This window comes from Scyliorhinus canicula, chromosome 9 (assembly GCF_902713615.1).
Source record: "Scyliorhinus canicula chromosome 9, sScyCan1.1, whole genome shotgun sequence".
NCBI lineage: Eukaryota > Metazoa > Chordata > Chondrichthyes > Carcharhiniformes > Scyliorhinidae > Scyliorhinus > Scyliorhinus canicula.
Genome location: NC_052154.1, coordinates 14,721,345 through 14,737,654, shown reverse-complemented (window position 1 = coordinate 14,737,654; position 16,310 = coordinate 14,721,345). Strand labels below are relative to the sequence as shown.

The 16,310-nt window shown below is 45.9% G+C and overlaps 1 protein-coding gene across 2 annotated transcripts in view; it reads left to right on the top strand.

The window, feature by feature from the left end:
- wwox (WW domain containing oxidoreductase) overlaps nt 1-16,310 on the top strand; it is a 1,021,417-nt gene that overhangs the window by 427,350 nt on the left and 577,757 nt on the right. For both annotated transcript variants that reach the window (XM_038806252.1, XM_038806251.1), the window contains exon 8: nt 601-865. In XM_038806252.1, the coding sequence (XP_038662180.1) occupies nt 601-865 (265 nt within the window). The remainder of the gene's footprint in view (nt 1-600; nt 866-16,310) is intronic.

The window sequence follows — 16,310 nt, the reverse complement described above, 5'->3', positions numbered from 1 at the left end:
TTCGGGGCTATTAGATGTAAACGTTAGGCTGTTAGCTGGAAACTGGTTTGACTGCTTCCGAGACTGCATGATGTCAACTGGCTTCCCTTGCTTCTGAGGTTCCTGGAAATCAAACCTTTGTTCCACTTCAATTCTGCCTTCAGGATATTTGGCTGTCTGCCCCTGTCAAATGCCTTGACTCTCTATATTAGCATTTGCATACATAGTTGATCTCCCAATCATCTTGGTAAGCTGTTTCTATTAATAAGATATTGACATCAGATTTTATCTAAATGCCTTCTAATCTCATTACTGGGAGAGACGCATCTCGTCTGGCCTTTTCAGCACTGGCTACTGCTGTTGCTGGGCAGATTTCTACCTGATGCTGGCAGGTCGCATCCTATTATGTCTTGTTAAGTTCGTGTCACTGCTGTTACTAGACAAATCCATGACAGATTCTAAAGCAGTCAGTTGAAAGAAAAAGTCTTGTTTCAGAACAGTCTGTTTTCCAGCTGTGCTTCGCAATTATTGTCTTTGCCAGACACTAGAAACATTTGATATTTCTAGTCACATTCATTGAATCGTTTTGAAAAATGACCATTTTTTTCATATGAATTTCAGATTCACTGATATAAAGGATCCCTCAGGGAAGCTGGATTTTAGTCTCCTTTCTCCTGCTAAGAAAGATTACTGGGCCATGCTAGCTTACAACCGGTCGAAGCTGTGCAATGTTCTCTTCTCGAATGAGCTGAACCGCCGCCTGTCAACTCATGGGGTAACATCCAACGCTTTGCATCCAGGAAACATGATGTACTCCTCAATACACCGCAGCTGGTGGCTGTACACCTTACTGTTTGCCTTGGCCCGTCCTTTTACCAAGTCAATGGTAAGTAGACCAGCTCACAAAGCACTTTCAAATGAGTCGGATTGCATGTCGTGGGAGGTGCCTGCCCAAAGTAAAACTCCAGCTGTACATATTTTGTACTGAGATTACATAAGTTAAACTCAGTGTTTCACAGACTCGGATACTTTGATAGGTGTGTAAGGAGCACTTCGGTTTTGGAAAAATAAAATAAGAGTTGGAAAATACAAACTGTATTTGTAAAGGTTATCAAATCCTTGGAGCAGGGGACTTAAACTAGAAGAGCCCACTGTCATGCCTAACATTTTGGCTGACCTAGAATAAGACAGGGCCTGCTGACAGTTTGGGTGCATTATATTCATTTACTTTTCAGTGAGATGTGTTTTGTTTTGGAAGATATGATACAATATTAAGTTATTAGTAATTCCTTGAAGACTACCAAAGAATCAGATAATGTAACAGCACAAAAACCTGCTTTTCATCCCATATTGATGGTATTGCACTATTGCTCCTCTTGTTGTTAGAGAAACCGACATAATATTTTACTGATGCCATTGATACTTTTGAATCACAGACTTTTATATCCAAGAAAGAAGAGCAATGATGTCCCAGCCTGGCTGCAGAGTACTTATTTTAGACACAGCATTAAAGTGTCATTGCCCGTGTTTGCATTTTTTTTAGTCAATCTTGATTACGTGCAGCGCTACAATTGTGTCATATCTTTAAAAAAAGAAGACATCTGCTTCTGCCATAAGGGCTCAATGATGTTTTCTGTTTGAGAGAGCAAGTGACCAGCTGGTTCTGATGTAAAACCCAGGTCTTTGGCCAAGTAAATGTGATTCCAACACAAACCTTAGGTATTTTTCAGATGAAACCATCTATCATCTTCTGCCATGTAGAGCAAGTGCCTTGGAGGCAATTTGTGTCTCACTTCTTAGCTTATTTGTTTACAGCAATGCTTGTGTATTAATTTTAGAGGAGAGGAGCATTTTTCAGATCTAGTACTAATGTAAGAAACTCTTATGGTAATCTTGCTCAAGTGATTATAAAACTGTTTAGTGTATTTGATAGTATATTCAAAATTTTCCTGGTATTTTTAGCCTCATCTTGTGATAATTGCTGTTAACGTTTACTGTGATTGAAGTAAGGAAGAGGAGAAAGGGGATTCTTTTACATTGCTGGAAAAACTAAATGTATGATGGTATTATATCTGTATTTAATAATCCATAAAGTAAATCAGGATCTACCTTTGAAACATGTGGACAAATTGCATTGATTGAAAGGTCATACGGAGGGATCTTGTTTGAGCTGGTCTCTCCGTGATCATATTTGAAATTTGTCGGCAGATTACCATTATCCCACGATTTGCACAATCCTTCATTCAGACAAATATTTTTGTTGGCAGGTTATGATGAGAAGACTAGTATGTGTTTGAGTAGTGAGAGCTTAGCAGATGTTTCGAGCAGACCAATGTGTCGTCCCTCCCCCCCCCCCCCCCCTCAACGTGATGGATCAAAATGCCCAGAGCTTGCAAAAAGTTCTGAGACTATTGGGTTACTTTTCCGGTTTTAGTGGATTGCCATCCATTGTACTGGAGGTTTAACAGATGTGCTTCTCCCCATTAATAGATGGGATGCAGCCCAGCGTCTGCCTCGGTGGTATAAATTAAGTTGAAGTAAAATACACCAATCTGTCACTTTGGTTGTGGGCACCTTCCTTTACGCTTCAGTCAAATTAGGTGATTTTATTTTACAGCGTATTGCTTCACTCAAACTTGGTTTCAAGACGGAAATTCAATACTTTCTTTGGCAGAGCTCATTGTTAGTTTGGTATCTAAGTATCTGAATATTACTGGATCTCAAATTTTCATCTTACATTATCCATCCTCTGGATGCAGAACCGTTAATAAAGCAGCGTGGTTATTATACCGCGATAACTCTCCCATCTTTTGACAGAAGAGATAGTGAAGATGGAACAGACTTACCCCCCCCCCCCCTCCACCCGCCAATTTTACTGTAGTCCATTTTTGCACTGTGAAGGTTAAGAAAAAAATAAAGTTGTGTTACTTTAAAAAGTACTTTTCATTTGCCATATGTGAATTTTAATTACGCCTGTTGAAGAGAGAAAAATTATTTTTCCTTCTCAGACGCTACAGTAATTTAACAAAATGTATAATGTTTATTCAGCTGGATGCCCTACATAATTTATCTGAGGTAGAAGGAAGTCTCTTCTGACTTTGTAAAGGACAATAAACATAAGAATAACCATATAATTCTAACTGGAGAGCTGTACTTTTTAAAACACAGCAATAAAAACTTAGCTGTGAATCCCAAAGAAAATATTTCTCTTAAATGCATCAGTTTATTAAGTTAGCAATATTCTCTTAAAATGTCGTTTTTAATGTGAGCTCTAATTAGAATATATTTTGCGGGTCTATGTAACTGCACCATTGGAGTAATTCCAAGTTTGTATGTTAGCAGGATGAAAACTCATGCAGTTTCCTAACCTTTATACTCTACCACTCATTTTTCAGCAGTAAAGCAAACACTTATATTAAACCATTAACTTACAGTCCCAGTAGATCAGATTGTGCTTTTCTCTGTTATTTGAAACCTTGAATGTTGTGGCACTGTGGGAGCACCTTCACCACATTCAGCGATTCAAGCGGGAAGCGCACCAGCACCTTCTTGAGGGAAACTAGCAATAGGCAATGAATGCTGGCCTTGTTCGAGTCATGTTTATGCTGAAAATGAATTTCAGATAAATCAACATGGACAACAAGAGCGCTAATGTAAGAGATAACTAATTTTAAAAGTCTTGCATTGAGAGCAAAGCGACTGGTAAGATATAAGGCATATCAGAAAAAAGGGTAAAGAAACAGACCACGAATAAATAAGATCACAGGGAATAGATGTATTTGGAGAAAACAGTGGGAACCCTTGGTTTCTCTGTGGGATACGGAGGACGTTACAGATTGCCAAAGAATGGCATCTGTCCTTTATCACTAGTTTGTGCCACTTTTTAGGTGTTTGCCTTTACCATGCAGGACATGAATTTAAAGGACAAGTGGAAAAATAGTAGATTAGGGCTGAATTTCTGTTTTAACTGGAGCAAAGGAAGTAGTCATTAAATTGCTTGCATTCTGATGGATATTTTGAAAGGATTGCTGAATACAGTAGTTGCGTTACAGGTTTGAAAATAAATTATTTTTGTGCCAATCTATAAAAAGGGATAGAAAATGGTAATCCAAGAAACTACAGAGTCAATAACCTGACGTTGGTGGTGGATTAAGTAAGCACCTTGAAACAATGGTGAAGTATTTAGAGAAAGCTAACGAAAGCATCAGGGAAGATCTAATATATGAATAAGTAGTCAACAAGTGATGAATCTTGATTGATACATTTACTTGAGTTCTTTGAAGATTAACTGTGTTTGACTCTGGTAAATGTTATATTTCCAGACTTCAACAAGTCTTTTGATCGAGTGCCACATCAGAGAACAGTATTCAACACATTGTTGGAGAGGCACAGAATAGGGAAGAAGTTTTGAAATGGAGAAGTAACTGATTGAATAAGACAATGCAAAGTTCTGGTAATTAACAGAGTAACATCAACATGGAAATCAGTGCCGAGTGCAGTAATGTAGGGATTGCTTCTGGACCAGTTTGAATGCTTAATTTGCATAAAACAGATTAATGCTGCCATTAAGATTGGACAGAGGAAAGTCATAAGAATGCGTTAAGTGTTTGCTGGCTAATATTGTGAACAATAGGTCAATGTGCATGGGGACTGGGAGACTAATATCATGTAGCTGTTTATGAAGCATCTTCTGTACAGTCACTTTGGGAATATTGCAATTCAACATTTTATTAAAGTAAATTACACTGGTGTCCATAAAAAAGTGCTGAATACAAAAATATAATTTTTACATTCCACAACACTGCACGCAATGTGATCACGAAACTATTCATAAGCACTAACTGTTCCATGCGCCTACTTCTGTGTTGCGTAGAAATTGTAGCTCTTTGAGTTTGCGTGTTGTAGATAATGTTGAAAACATATCTTAGCTCTCATCCATGTATTTCTAAGAGCAATGTTATATTGTGCTAATGGCTCTAGGCTTCCAAATGTGGTTTACACTCAATTAGTCAATTGGCGGTACAGAGCTGAAAAAAGAAACCTGGGGCGCGATTCTCCGAAACGGAGAGAAACAGCCGACACCGGAGTGAAACCCGGAGTGTTTCACTCCGGCGTCGGACGCCGCTCCTCGCCCCCTATTCTCCTCCCCCCCCGTGACATCAGCCGCGCATGCGCAGGTTGGCCGGCTCCAACCCGTGAATGCGCGGTTGCCGTCTTCCCCTCCACTGTCCTGCAAGACATGGCGGCTTGTTCTTGCGGGGTGGTGGAGGAAAAAGAGTGCGTCTCTTAGAGACGCCGGCCCGACGATCGGTGGGTACTGATCGCGGGCCAGTCACCTCATGAGCACGGCCGTGGTGCTCGATCCTCCCTCCGCCCCCCACAGACCCCATACTTACCGGTCGCGCGATGTTCACGCCAGCAGCGACCAAGTGTGGTTGACACCGGCGTGAACCGGTCGGGTTCGTCAGGCCGCTTGGCCCATCCGGGCCGGAGAATCGCCGGTCGGCGTGAAAAACGACGAGCGGCGATTCTCCGAGCGGCGTGTCGCAAAATGCGACACGCCATTTTGGGAGGGGGTGGGAGAATCGCGGGGGTGCCAGGGCGGCTTGTCGTGATTCGCCCGGCCCTCCCGCGATTCTCCCACTCAGCGTGGGGAGCAGAGAATCGCGCTCCTGGTGTCAACGTTTTTTGTCTTGCACTCATCAGTAAAAATTTTGCATTCTTGAGTCTGCCCTAATGAGTAGAAGATAAGATTTGACAGCAGGTCATTTTTTATGCAGAATTATGTAGAATGTGCAGCACCAGAATAGTTCTTTAGTTCTAACTGGTCTACGCTGGTGTTTACTCTCCCACTCAGCTTTGTTTAATCCTATCAGCATAACCTTCTGTTCAGTTCTCCCTTATGTGCTCATCTCACTTCTCCTGAAATGCATCCATGCTACCCACCTCAATTACCCCATGTGGTTGTCATTTCCACAACCTAACCCATCTCTGGGTAAAGAATTTTTCCTGAATTCTCAGTTGAATTTATTTTTTTTATCTATGGTTCCCCCTATTGATTTCCCCCACACATTTGTGGACTGGACAGCCAGCCAAGAGCCAGTTTAAGACTTGCTTCTGCCTGTGGCCTTGAAAGAGTGATTAAAAATGGATATTCTTGATTGCTGATCTTGGAGAGTCCTCGCAATTTTATATTTGAATTGCAGCAATCGACAATGAACCTAGCTCTGTATGAGTGTGGTGTCAGAGCATCTTGCGCCTGGTAAAGCAGTGCATTGACATTGCTCACCATGAGTTTTAAAGCCATTATAAACACAAAAATAATCTCTCAAGGGAGTAAAACCTGAGGAATGGATGGGCAGTGTATCTGCACATTGTCCTTTCAATCCTGACCCGAGTCAAGACTGCTGGAATGTGTTATATCTGTCAATTCAGATAATTCAACCATCTCCTTAATTGAAGTTTACCCAGGTGTGTTTATTTATGAGGAGAACAAAGTACAGACACAGATATAATGCAACACATTTTATTAAATATAGTTAAACTGTAAATTAGCCACATATATGACTATACTACCCTCAAAGGTGGTTTGGTATGCTGTAGATCCGATCCCTGAATTAATTAATTCCTTCCTTCTTTCCTTACTTCCTTCCTTCCTTCCTTCCTTCCTTCCTTCCTTCCTTCCTTGCTTACTTCCTTCCTTCCTTCCTTCCGTCCTTCCTTCCTTCCTTTCTTCCCTTCCTTCCTTCCTTCCTTCCTTCCTCACTCCCTCCCTCCCTCCCTCCCTTTCTTCCTTTCTTCCGTCCTTCCTTCCTTCCTTACTCCCTCCCTCCGTCCTTCCTTCCTTCCTTCCTTCCTTACTCCCTCCCTGCGTCCTTCCGTCCTTCCTTCCTTCCTTCCTTCCATCCTTCCATCCTTCCATCCTTCCTTCCTTCCTTCCGTCCTTCCTTCCCTTCATCCTTCCGTCCTTCCTTCCTTCCTTCCTTCCTTCCTTCCTTCCTTCCTTCCTTTCTTCCTTCCTTCCTTACTCGCTCGCTCGCTCCCTCCCTCCCTTCCTCCCTTCCTTCCTTTCTTCCTTCCTCCCTTCCTTCCGTCCTTCCGTCCTTCCTTCCTTCCTTCCTTCTGTCCTTCCTTCCTTCCGTCCTTCCTTCCTTCTGTCCTTCCTTCCTTCCGTCCTTCCCTCCCCAGACATGTTTGATCCTGGAAATTATAAGGACGTTTTTCATCACTCGTCCTGTAAAATGTGAGCCTTGGTCTGACTCCATGCTGCGTGGAAGACCCCATCTTGTAAAAATGTGCTGGGTGAGGATCTTGGCTGTTGCTTTAGCCGTGTTGGGGGTAGGAATTCTGTCAAACTATTACAGACATATAAACTGTCGGAATATATGTCGGCTGGGGTCGGGAACGAGTCGGGGTGCTCTACAATATAGAATTTACAGTGCAGAAGGAGGCCATTCGGCCCATCGAGTCTGCACCGGCTCTTGGAAAGAGCACCCTACCCAAGGTCCACACCTCCATCCTATCCCCATAACCCAGTAACCCCACCCAACACTAAGGGCAATTTTGGACACTAAGGGCAATTTATCATGGCCAATCCACCTAATCTGCACATCTTTGTGACTGTGGGAGGAAACCGGAGCACCCGGAGGAAACCCACGTACACACGGGGAGGATGCGCAGACTCCGCACCGACAGTGACCCAAACCGGAATCGAACCTGGGACCCTGGAGCTGTGAAGCGATTGTGCTATCCACAATGTTACCGTGCTGCCACAAATACACTACGGCTGCCAGTTCTGCTGCCTGTGAGCCTAAATGTCCTGGCAATTTCAAGGATATCTCCTCCAACACGCGCCCCTGCGCGTCCTCTACATATATACCGCAACACCCCCCCCCCCCCCCCCCCCCCCCCCCCCCCCCGGTAACGTTAAGGCAGACGCCCTAGCAAAGGCAGGTTCCAGACACGGTCACCTTTGGAATCCTCCCGAGAGCGCCCCAGTACACGCAGTTCAGGTCTCACAAACCGACATTCAGGATTTAGCTTAGGCCCAAAAGGAAGGTGTAGATAAGGATAGTTAGAGGTTCCCGTGTTTTTATTTTGTAATGCATGCCTGAATGTCACAGCGCCCCGTAGAATTTTATAATGATGTATGTATACAGTATAACAACCCATTTCTGGTGGGTGTGGCTTCATAGTACTGCTTGACACTCCAGTTGCAACCTCCCTCAGGTGCCATAAAGCTGTTTAGCGTAAGGCATTGAAAATGCAATACAGGTGCACTTGGAAAATTCAGCGTTGAGAAATAATACAGGCAGCTTTCCACTGGATTTGGTCATTCAATACACGGCCTAGGAATTCATAATGCTGACACTGGATGCCAGAAAAACATTTAGTTTCCTCGGATTTATGTCAGCCTTGATCAACAGATTTGAAACTAATTATATTCAGAACAGTTTCTTTTAGCCAACCTGTTTCCCTCCTCCTCCTCCTCGCCGCCCTAAAAACAAAAGGAGAAACTTATGTTCAGGGCCTTTGAATGATTTCCTTTCCTGAAAGGACTTGTGGATTTCAATTCTGGCGGGCAATAATTTCTCCAGTGTTTATGCTTTGCTTTCGTTCCAATAATTTTAGGGAGAGACTGTGCTGCAAATAATGAAATTTGTAAATTGCTGATTTATTTTTTTCCAATTGCGTCAATAAGGGAAAGGAAACTGATATTGAAACATTTGTTCATCTAATTGGAACAATCCTGATTCCTTGTGATCTCTGCTTCAGGTCATACAGATATGTCCCACTGATAAATCACTGTAATGTATTCTACGCTTATCCAAGAAAATTCACTGTTAAATGCTTGCGTGTCCACACTAAACTTTTACAAATCCTCTGTAGTTGCATTAATAGTGTGGTGTCTCATTAATGGCGTGAAATGTGTGACGAAACTAGCCTTGCTAAGCTATATATCAGAGCGTTTCATCCTCAAAGTCATTGGACGCGATCTTCCGGCCACGCTGCGCCGGAAAGGCTTCTCGCCGTGGCACAGCGTGGCGGGTGAAAGCCGGGAGACCCCGCCCCCGGGATCCACTCGGCTCGCAATGCCTCGCGAGATTCGATGCAATCTCACGAGACGTTGCAAGGTGATTCGCACCCACAAAGGGTGGGATCCCATTTTGGCAAATCTGCATATTGGAGCAGGGCAGTAAGCCTTACTCTAATGTGCAGATTCCCAAGGCACCTGAGACTTTGGGATTCAACCCCTTCACCTCTAAGACTTCGGGTACGTGCCGTTTGATGCTGGTCCCCACAAACAGGCACCAGACGGAATGGCATTCGTGAGGGTCTCCAAGGGGAGCGGAGGCCTGCAGCTGCATGCTCTTTGGGCAGGGTGGTACCCTGGCACTCTAGCAGTGCCAGCCTGACAGTCCCAGCCTGGCACTCTGGTGGTGCCACCTGGGTTCCAGCCTGGCAGTTGCCCAGGTGGCACTGCCAGCTGATATGGGCACAGCCAGGGTGCCAGGTTGGCATTGTCAAGGTGCCAAGCTGGCATATTTTACGTGCGCGTGATTGGGCCTGGGTTGTCCAATTTGGATGTTGGGGGGGCTGGGGGATCCTCTCTTGTTGCGTTCGGGCTGGTGGAAGGTCGGGCATTTTTTGTGGACCTCGGAAGTTGGGGCGCCATTTAAAATGATCCCGATCTCTCGCTACAACGGGGAGTTCCAGCGAGCGGAGCTCCACGTTGTAAAAAGCGGGGCTATATGCGGCCTCAGTTGCGCGTTCCAAGTTCAGGCCCCTTATTCAAAGCGATCGCGTAGAATAGCACTGCGAATGCCGGGAAACAGGTGGATAAACCCGCTCGCTCGGGGACTTTGTTCCCTTTTGGGAGGATCGCGTCTGTTATATGTTTAGTTGAAAAAGAACACATGCTTTTATCAAAAACATCTCATCCCATCTCCCCTACCAGGATCATAAATGGTTAACTGCGAAAATAGCTCACAACCTGTCACAAAAATATTGGGCGGGATTCTCTAGTCCGCCAGCTGCATTTTCCAGCGCGGCGTTCCCTCCCCAGCAGCGGGATTCTCCGTTCCCGCAGCTGTGAAATGGGGTTTCCCATTGAGTGCACCCCACGCTGTCTGGAAGCCTGCGGCCACGTGTGCGCTGCCGGTGGACCGGATCCCGCCGACGGAGAATTCTGCTGATTATGTATCAATTTTATTTGCATCCATCTGCAAACCAAACTACAAGAAAGAAAGTGTGGAGATGACCTTGGGTGCGATCTACAGGCCTTGTTGCTTCCCAAGTCAGGAGCCATCATGGCCGCTAAATCTCGCGAGAGGCTGGACTTCCGGTTGCGGCATGTATGAGGAGTTGCTCCCGCCGGGAAACTTGTTTTTCGGACCCTTTTTGCCCAGTTCCCAGGGTTTTCCTGTGGACAATCTCTTCTGATAAGAAAGTAGAGGGGTCCTATGCTAACGAGGGTGCTGTCCATCGAGTTCAAATACAATTTGAGAAGCATTTCAAGAAGCAATGCAGAGTGATGCTCAACACTTTGCATCAGTTGATTGAGGAAGATGCTGGGCCCTGTTGGTGAGAAGGTGGAGAGGATATTGGAGGCTGTAAAGCAACATGGCGAGGTGTTAAAAGGGGTGGAGGAGGCTTTATTGAGGCACAGCGATAAGATTGCCTTGCTGGAGGTTGCGATCTCAATGATGACAGAAAAGAACGAGAACCTCTGAGGGCGAAGGTAGATAACCTGGAGAATTGGCTGAGGAGACAAAACCTCAAGGTGGTTGGGGTGCCGGATGGCACGGAGGGCCTGAATCCAACTGCGCACCTTTTGTAGATCATAGAATCATAGAATTTACAGTGCAGAAGGAGGCCATTCAGCCCATCGAGTCTGCACCGGCCCTTGGAAAGAGCACCGGACCTAAACCCGTTCCTCCACCCTATCCCCGTAACCCAGTAACCCCAACTAAGCAATTTAGTGTGACCAATCCACATAACCTGCACATCTTTGGACTGTGGGAGGAAACCCTCGCAGAAACGGGGAGAACGTACAGGCTCAGCACAGACAGTGACCCAAGCCGGGAATCAAACCTGGGACCCTGGAGCTGTGAAGCAACTGTGCTAACCACTGTGCTACCGTGCTGCCTGTGTTCAGCAAGATGGTTGGGGAGGGGGTACTGGCATCCACCCCAGAATTGGATAGAGCCCATAGCACACTCTGGCAGAAGCTTCGGTCAAACGAGCCATCACAAGTGGTGAGAGCCAGATTCCTCAGCTTCCAGGAGAAGGAGCGGGTCCTGAAGCGGGCCAAGGAGAATCGTCTGCTTAGAAAGGAAGGCAGCCATGTCAGAATATTTCAACAGGTTTGTTTCAAACACGAGCTTTTGGAGCGCAGCTCCTTCCTCAGGTGAATGGAGAGGTATGTTCCAGAAACATTTATATAGACAAAGTCAGAGATGCTGGACAATGCTTGGAATGCGAGCATTTGCAGGTAATCAAATCATTACAGATCCAGGGAGAGGGATAATCACAGGTTAAAGAGGTGTGAATTGTCTCAAGCCAGAACAGTTGGTAGGATTTTGCAAGTCCAGGCCAGATGGTGGGGGGTGGGTGTAATGCGACATGAATCCAAGATCCCTGTTGAGGCCGCACTCATGCGTGCGGAACTTAGCTATAAGTTTTTGCTCGGCAATTCTGCATTGTCGCGTGTCCTGAAGACTGCCTTGGAGAACGCTTACCCGGAGATCAGAGGCTGAATGCCCTTGACTGCTGAAGTGTTCCCCGACTGGAAGGGAACATTCCTGCCTGGTGATTGTCGCACGATGCCCGTTCATTCGTTGTCGCAGTGTCTGCATGGTCTCGCCAATGTACCACGCTTCGGGACATCCTTTCCTGCAGCGTAAGAGGTAGACTACTTTGGTCGAGTTGCACAAGTATGTGCCGCGTACCTGGTGGGTAGTGTTACCACGTGTAATGGTGGTATCCATGTCGATGATCTGGCATGTCTTGCAGAGATTACCCTGGCAGGGTGTGTGGTGTCATGGTCGCTGTTCTGAAGGCTGGGTAATTTGCTGCAAACAATGGTTTGTTTGAGGTTGCGCGGTTGTTTGAAGGCCACGTAGTGGGGGGGTGGGGATGACCTTGGCAAGATGTTCATCTTCATTGATGATGTGTTGAAGGCTGCGAAGAAGATGTCGCAGTTTCTCCGCCCCAGGAAAGTACTGGACGACGAAGGGATACTCTGTCAGTGGTGTCCCGTGTTTGTCTTCTGAGGAGGTTGGTGCGGTTTTTTACTGTGGCGCGTTGGAACTGTCGATCGATGAGTCAGAGCGCCATATCCCGTTCGTACGAGAGCATCTTTCAGCATCTGTAGGTTCCTGTTACGCTCCTCCTCGTCTGAGCAGATCCTGTGTATACGGAGGGCTTGTCCATAGGGGATTGGCTTCTTTAATGTGTTTCGGGTGAAAAGCTGGAGAAGTGGAGCATCGTGAGGTTTATTTCAGAATATTTCAAGACCTCGGTGCGGAGCTGGCGAAGAAGCCAATTAGGCCAAGGTGGTGTCATACAAGGGTGGAGTCAGGTTTGGAGTAGTGTACCCTGCGAGCTTGTGTATTACCTTCTGGTCGAAGGATCAATTACTTCGATACTTCAGAGGAAGCAGAAACTTTTGTTACAGACAATGGTCTGTTGTCGAGTTAAATGGGCTGAGTGTGGACTTGTTATAGTTGCTTATGGGAAGGGTTTTGGTGGAATTTGTATTCTGTATCTTGTATATATTTGTTGTTGTCTCTTTGTTTTCTTTGGGTTGGGATGAAGTTTGCTTTGTACAAGTTGTATGGAGGGGTTGGGAGGATAACTGTAATGTGGGATATCGTTAAGGCAATATTTCTCTTTTATTCGGAATATATGGCTCCCGGTGAGAATGTACTTTTGGAAGGAGTGCTGAATTTTTGTTATATTTTGGTAGCCTAGACGGATGGGCACTTTTTCTCTTTTTTGGCATAGGGGAGGGGCTACCTCACTAGCATTAAAGTAATTAGCTAACAAACGGGAGTGAGATGGGGGATGGGCTGCAGCCTGTTGCACCTGTTTAGAACATAGACATAGAACAGTACAGCACAGAACAGGCCCTTCAGCCCTCGATGTTGTGCCGAGCTTTGTCCGAAACCAAGATCAAGCTATCCCACTCCCTGTCATTCTGGTGTGCTTCATGTGCCTATCCAATAACCGCATGAAAGTTCCTAAAGTGTCCGACTCCACTATCACAGCAGGCAGTCCATTCCACACCTGAACCACTCTCTGAGTAAAGAACCTACCTCGGACATCCCTCCTATATCTCCCACCCTGAATCTTATAGTTATGCCCCTTTGTAACAGCTACATCCTTGTGGTTCAATGTTTGGTGGATGGGGTTGGATAGGAGGGGATATTATTCTTTGGGATGTGATCAATATGGATGTTTGGGTGAGGCTTGGTTTAAGCAGGAGGGGAAGGGGATGGCTAGTTTTATGATGCTGACCACGGGACTGTCTTTATTTTATTGCTTGTGTTGATTTGGGGCCATCTTGGGTGGACCTTGGGTCTACATCCCCTGGGCAGGCACTTGATAATCCTTTACGCAGGAAATGTCTGACTCCATATTGATGGGGGTGGGGAGGTGGGAGATCCCCGATTCAGTTGGCCACCTGGAACGTAATGGGATTGGGGGGCACAGTGAAAGGTCAAGAGTGTTCTCTCACCTAAAGAACCTGAAAGCTGATGTGGTCTTTCAGCAGGAGACTCATCTGCTGGTGAGGGATCAAACCAGATTGCGGAAGGGGTGGGTGAGCCACGTCTTTCACTCAGGCTTTGACGTTAGGGCCCGGGAATGTTGGGGGGGGGGGGGGGGGGGGGAGGGGGGGGGTGGGAGGGGGGAGCAATTTAAATCTATTGACGGGTTCATGTTTTGGTTACAGGGTCTTTGGCAGGTAGGTGGGTGATATTAGTTGACATATATGCCCTGAATTGGAAACATACTGCATTTATTAGGAACTTCTGGCTTACATTCCAGATTTGGATACACACCAACTGATTTGATGGGGGGGAGGATTTAAATTCCGTGCTAGATCTGAAGATGGCCCGTTCTAGGCTGAAATCATTGCTGCTTTCGAAGGTGGTGAAGATGTTGTTAATGTTTATAGAACAGGTGGGGGAGGGGGGCAGATCTCTGGAGGTTCCTACACCCAGGCACGAAGGAATTCTTGTTCATCTGTCCAGTACATAAGTTGTACTCAAGGACTGACTTTTTTCTGGTGGGTAGGTTTCTTCACCCTTGGGTGAGGAAGGCAGAATACTCGGCCATTGTCATCTCGGATCATGCTCCTCAATTGGTAGATTTGGTTTGGGAGTCGGGCCCCGTTCAGCACCCATCGTGGAATTTAGATGTAGGATCATTGGTGGATTTGGGATTTTGTGGTCGCATGTCCAAGGCCATTGGAGAGTATGTGGAAGTCAGGAAGAATGATTCGGTCCTCGCTCTCCATGTTTTGGGAGACCGTGAAGGGTGTGTTTAGAGGACAGATTATATTGTACAAGGTCCATATGGAAAGGGAGAAAAGGGCAGAATGGCAAAGTTTGGTCGATGAGACCTTGGAGATGGGCCGCAGGTTGACATTTTGCTTGGCCAGCTGTAGCTTCAGGTAGTTAGGAGTTTGGGTAGCCCATGACTGAGCCCAGTTGCATAAATTGAATTTCACAAGGTAGGTGATAAGGTTAAGTTTGATTTTCAAAATGGGACAACCTTGGCGGGCAGAGACCAATCTTGCAAAATTAATATTCGTCCTGGGTTTTTGGTTTTATTTCAATATCTTCCTATCTTCCACCGTAAGGCTTTATTTTGGGAGGGTTTACAGGTTGATTTAATCTTTTATATGGGTGGGGAAGATTCCGAGGATCCACAGAGTGGTTCTTCAGAGGGATAGGCAGTCAGGGAGCCTGGCTTGCCGAATATGCTTTATTCTTATTGGGTGGCCAATGCAGAGATGGTGTTGAGGTGGTGCAGTGACCCAGAGTCCATATGGCGGCAGAGAGAGGCAAAGTCGTGTCTGGGGACTAGCCTGGGTGCTTTGGTGAGGGCCTTGCTTCTGTTTTCTCGAATCCGGTGATCGTATCTACTTTGAGGACATGGGGCCAAATCAGGCAGCATTTTAAGCTCGGAGCCATGTTGAGCATGGCCACTATCTATGCCAATCATTTATTTGAGCCGTCGAGATTGGACGCAATGTTCGGGCTGCGGAAAGGGAAGAGATTTGGGAATCTGTTTATAGAGGGACGGTTTTCCAGCTTGGAGGAATTGACAGCGAAGTTTGAGTTTGGGGCAAGGGGGGACAAATTCGTTCAGGTACCTTCAGATAAGGAACTTTATGTGGCTGACCTTTCCAACATTCCAAGAGGCACTGTGGACATCCCTGCTGGAAAGAATACTTTCGCTAGCAGGGTCAGAAGAGGGTAGCATGATTTGTGTTTATAGGCGAATTGTGTCTGAGTGTTCGGACTTGAGAGATTGGGAGGTGGGGGGGGGGGGGGGGGCATTTGAAAATGGTGCCCGATTTCTTCCTGCACTGTCGAGCTGAGCAGACTCAGCGGGGCATTCCTCACCGTGGCCCAAAAAAGAAGCAAAGTCCCCTTTAATAGAGGCATTGTTCTCGCCGCTGCAAGGACCCAGGAACACCCTGATAAACGTACCCAAAATGGGACTCTGTTTTTTTTCCATTAAATTGCGTCCCTTCTCTTTCGGACCTCAGTTGTTGCTTTCCCAGTCATGTGGCTTTGCCACTCTTCAGCTGCCTATGATCTTTACTCAGTGGTGCATCCGGTATGAGTGGTATTCTTACTCTGCTGGAACGCGCACTCGCCTTCCTTCTTGAGAACAGCCTGGCATCTGCACAACTGATCTCTGTGATAGCCCTGTAGAGACTGAAAACCTCGGCGTGTGGGGAACCACAGGTGCGAGTGAGCCTACATTCCAGCACTCTGTGGCACAGCAGGTTTGAACACAAAAATGGAATGTCATCAGAAGTCATATTTTATGTTCTGCTTCATGTGATATTTCTGTTCTGTGATTAACAGAATATGCGTAAAAGTTCGCCGATACTAAACGTCCGTGCTGAAATTTATCATCTTTCGCTCTTTAGCTGCGCCCCGTTCTGACACTGCCTGGGGCAGTTGCTCTGAATTTCTTCCAAGCTCTCTTTGTCCTTATATATACTGTTTTTTTTTAACTTGTCCTATAAATCGTGTGATAGAGAAACAGCGTTACACAACATTTTAAAAAAAATTAATTGATTTCAG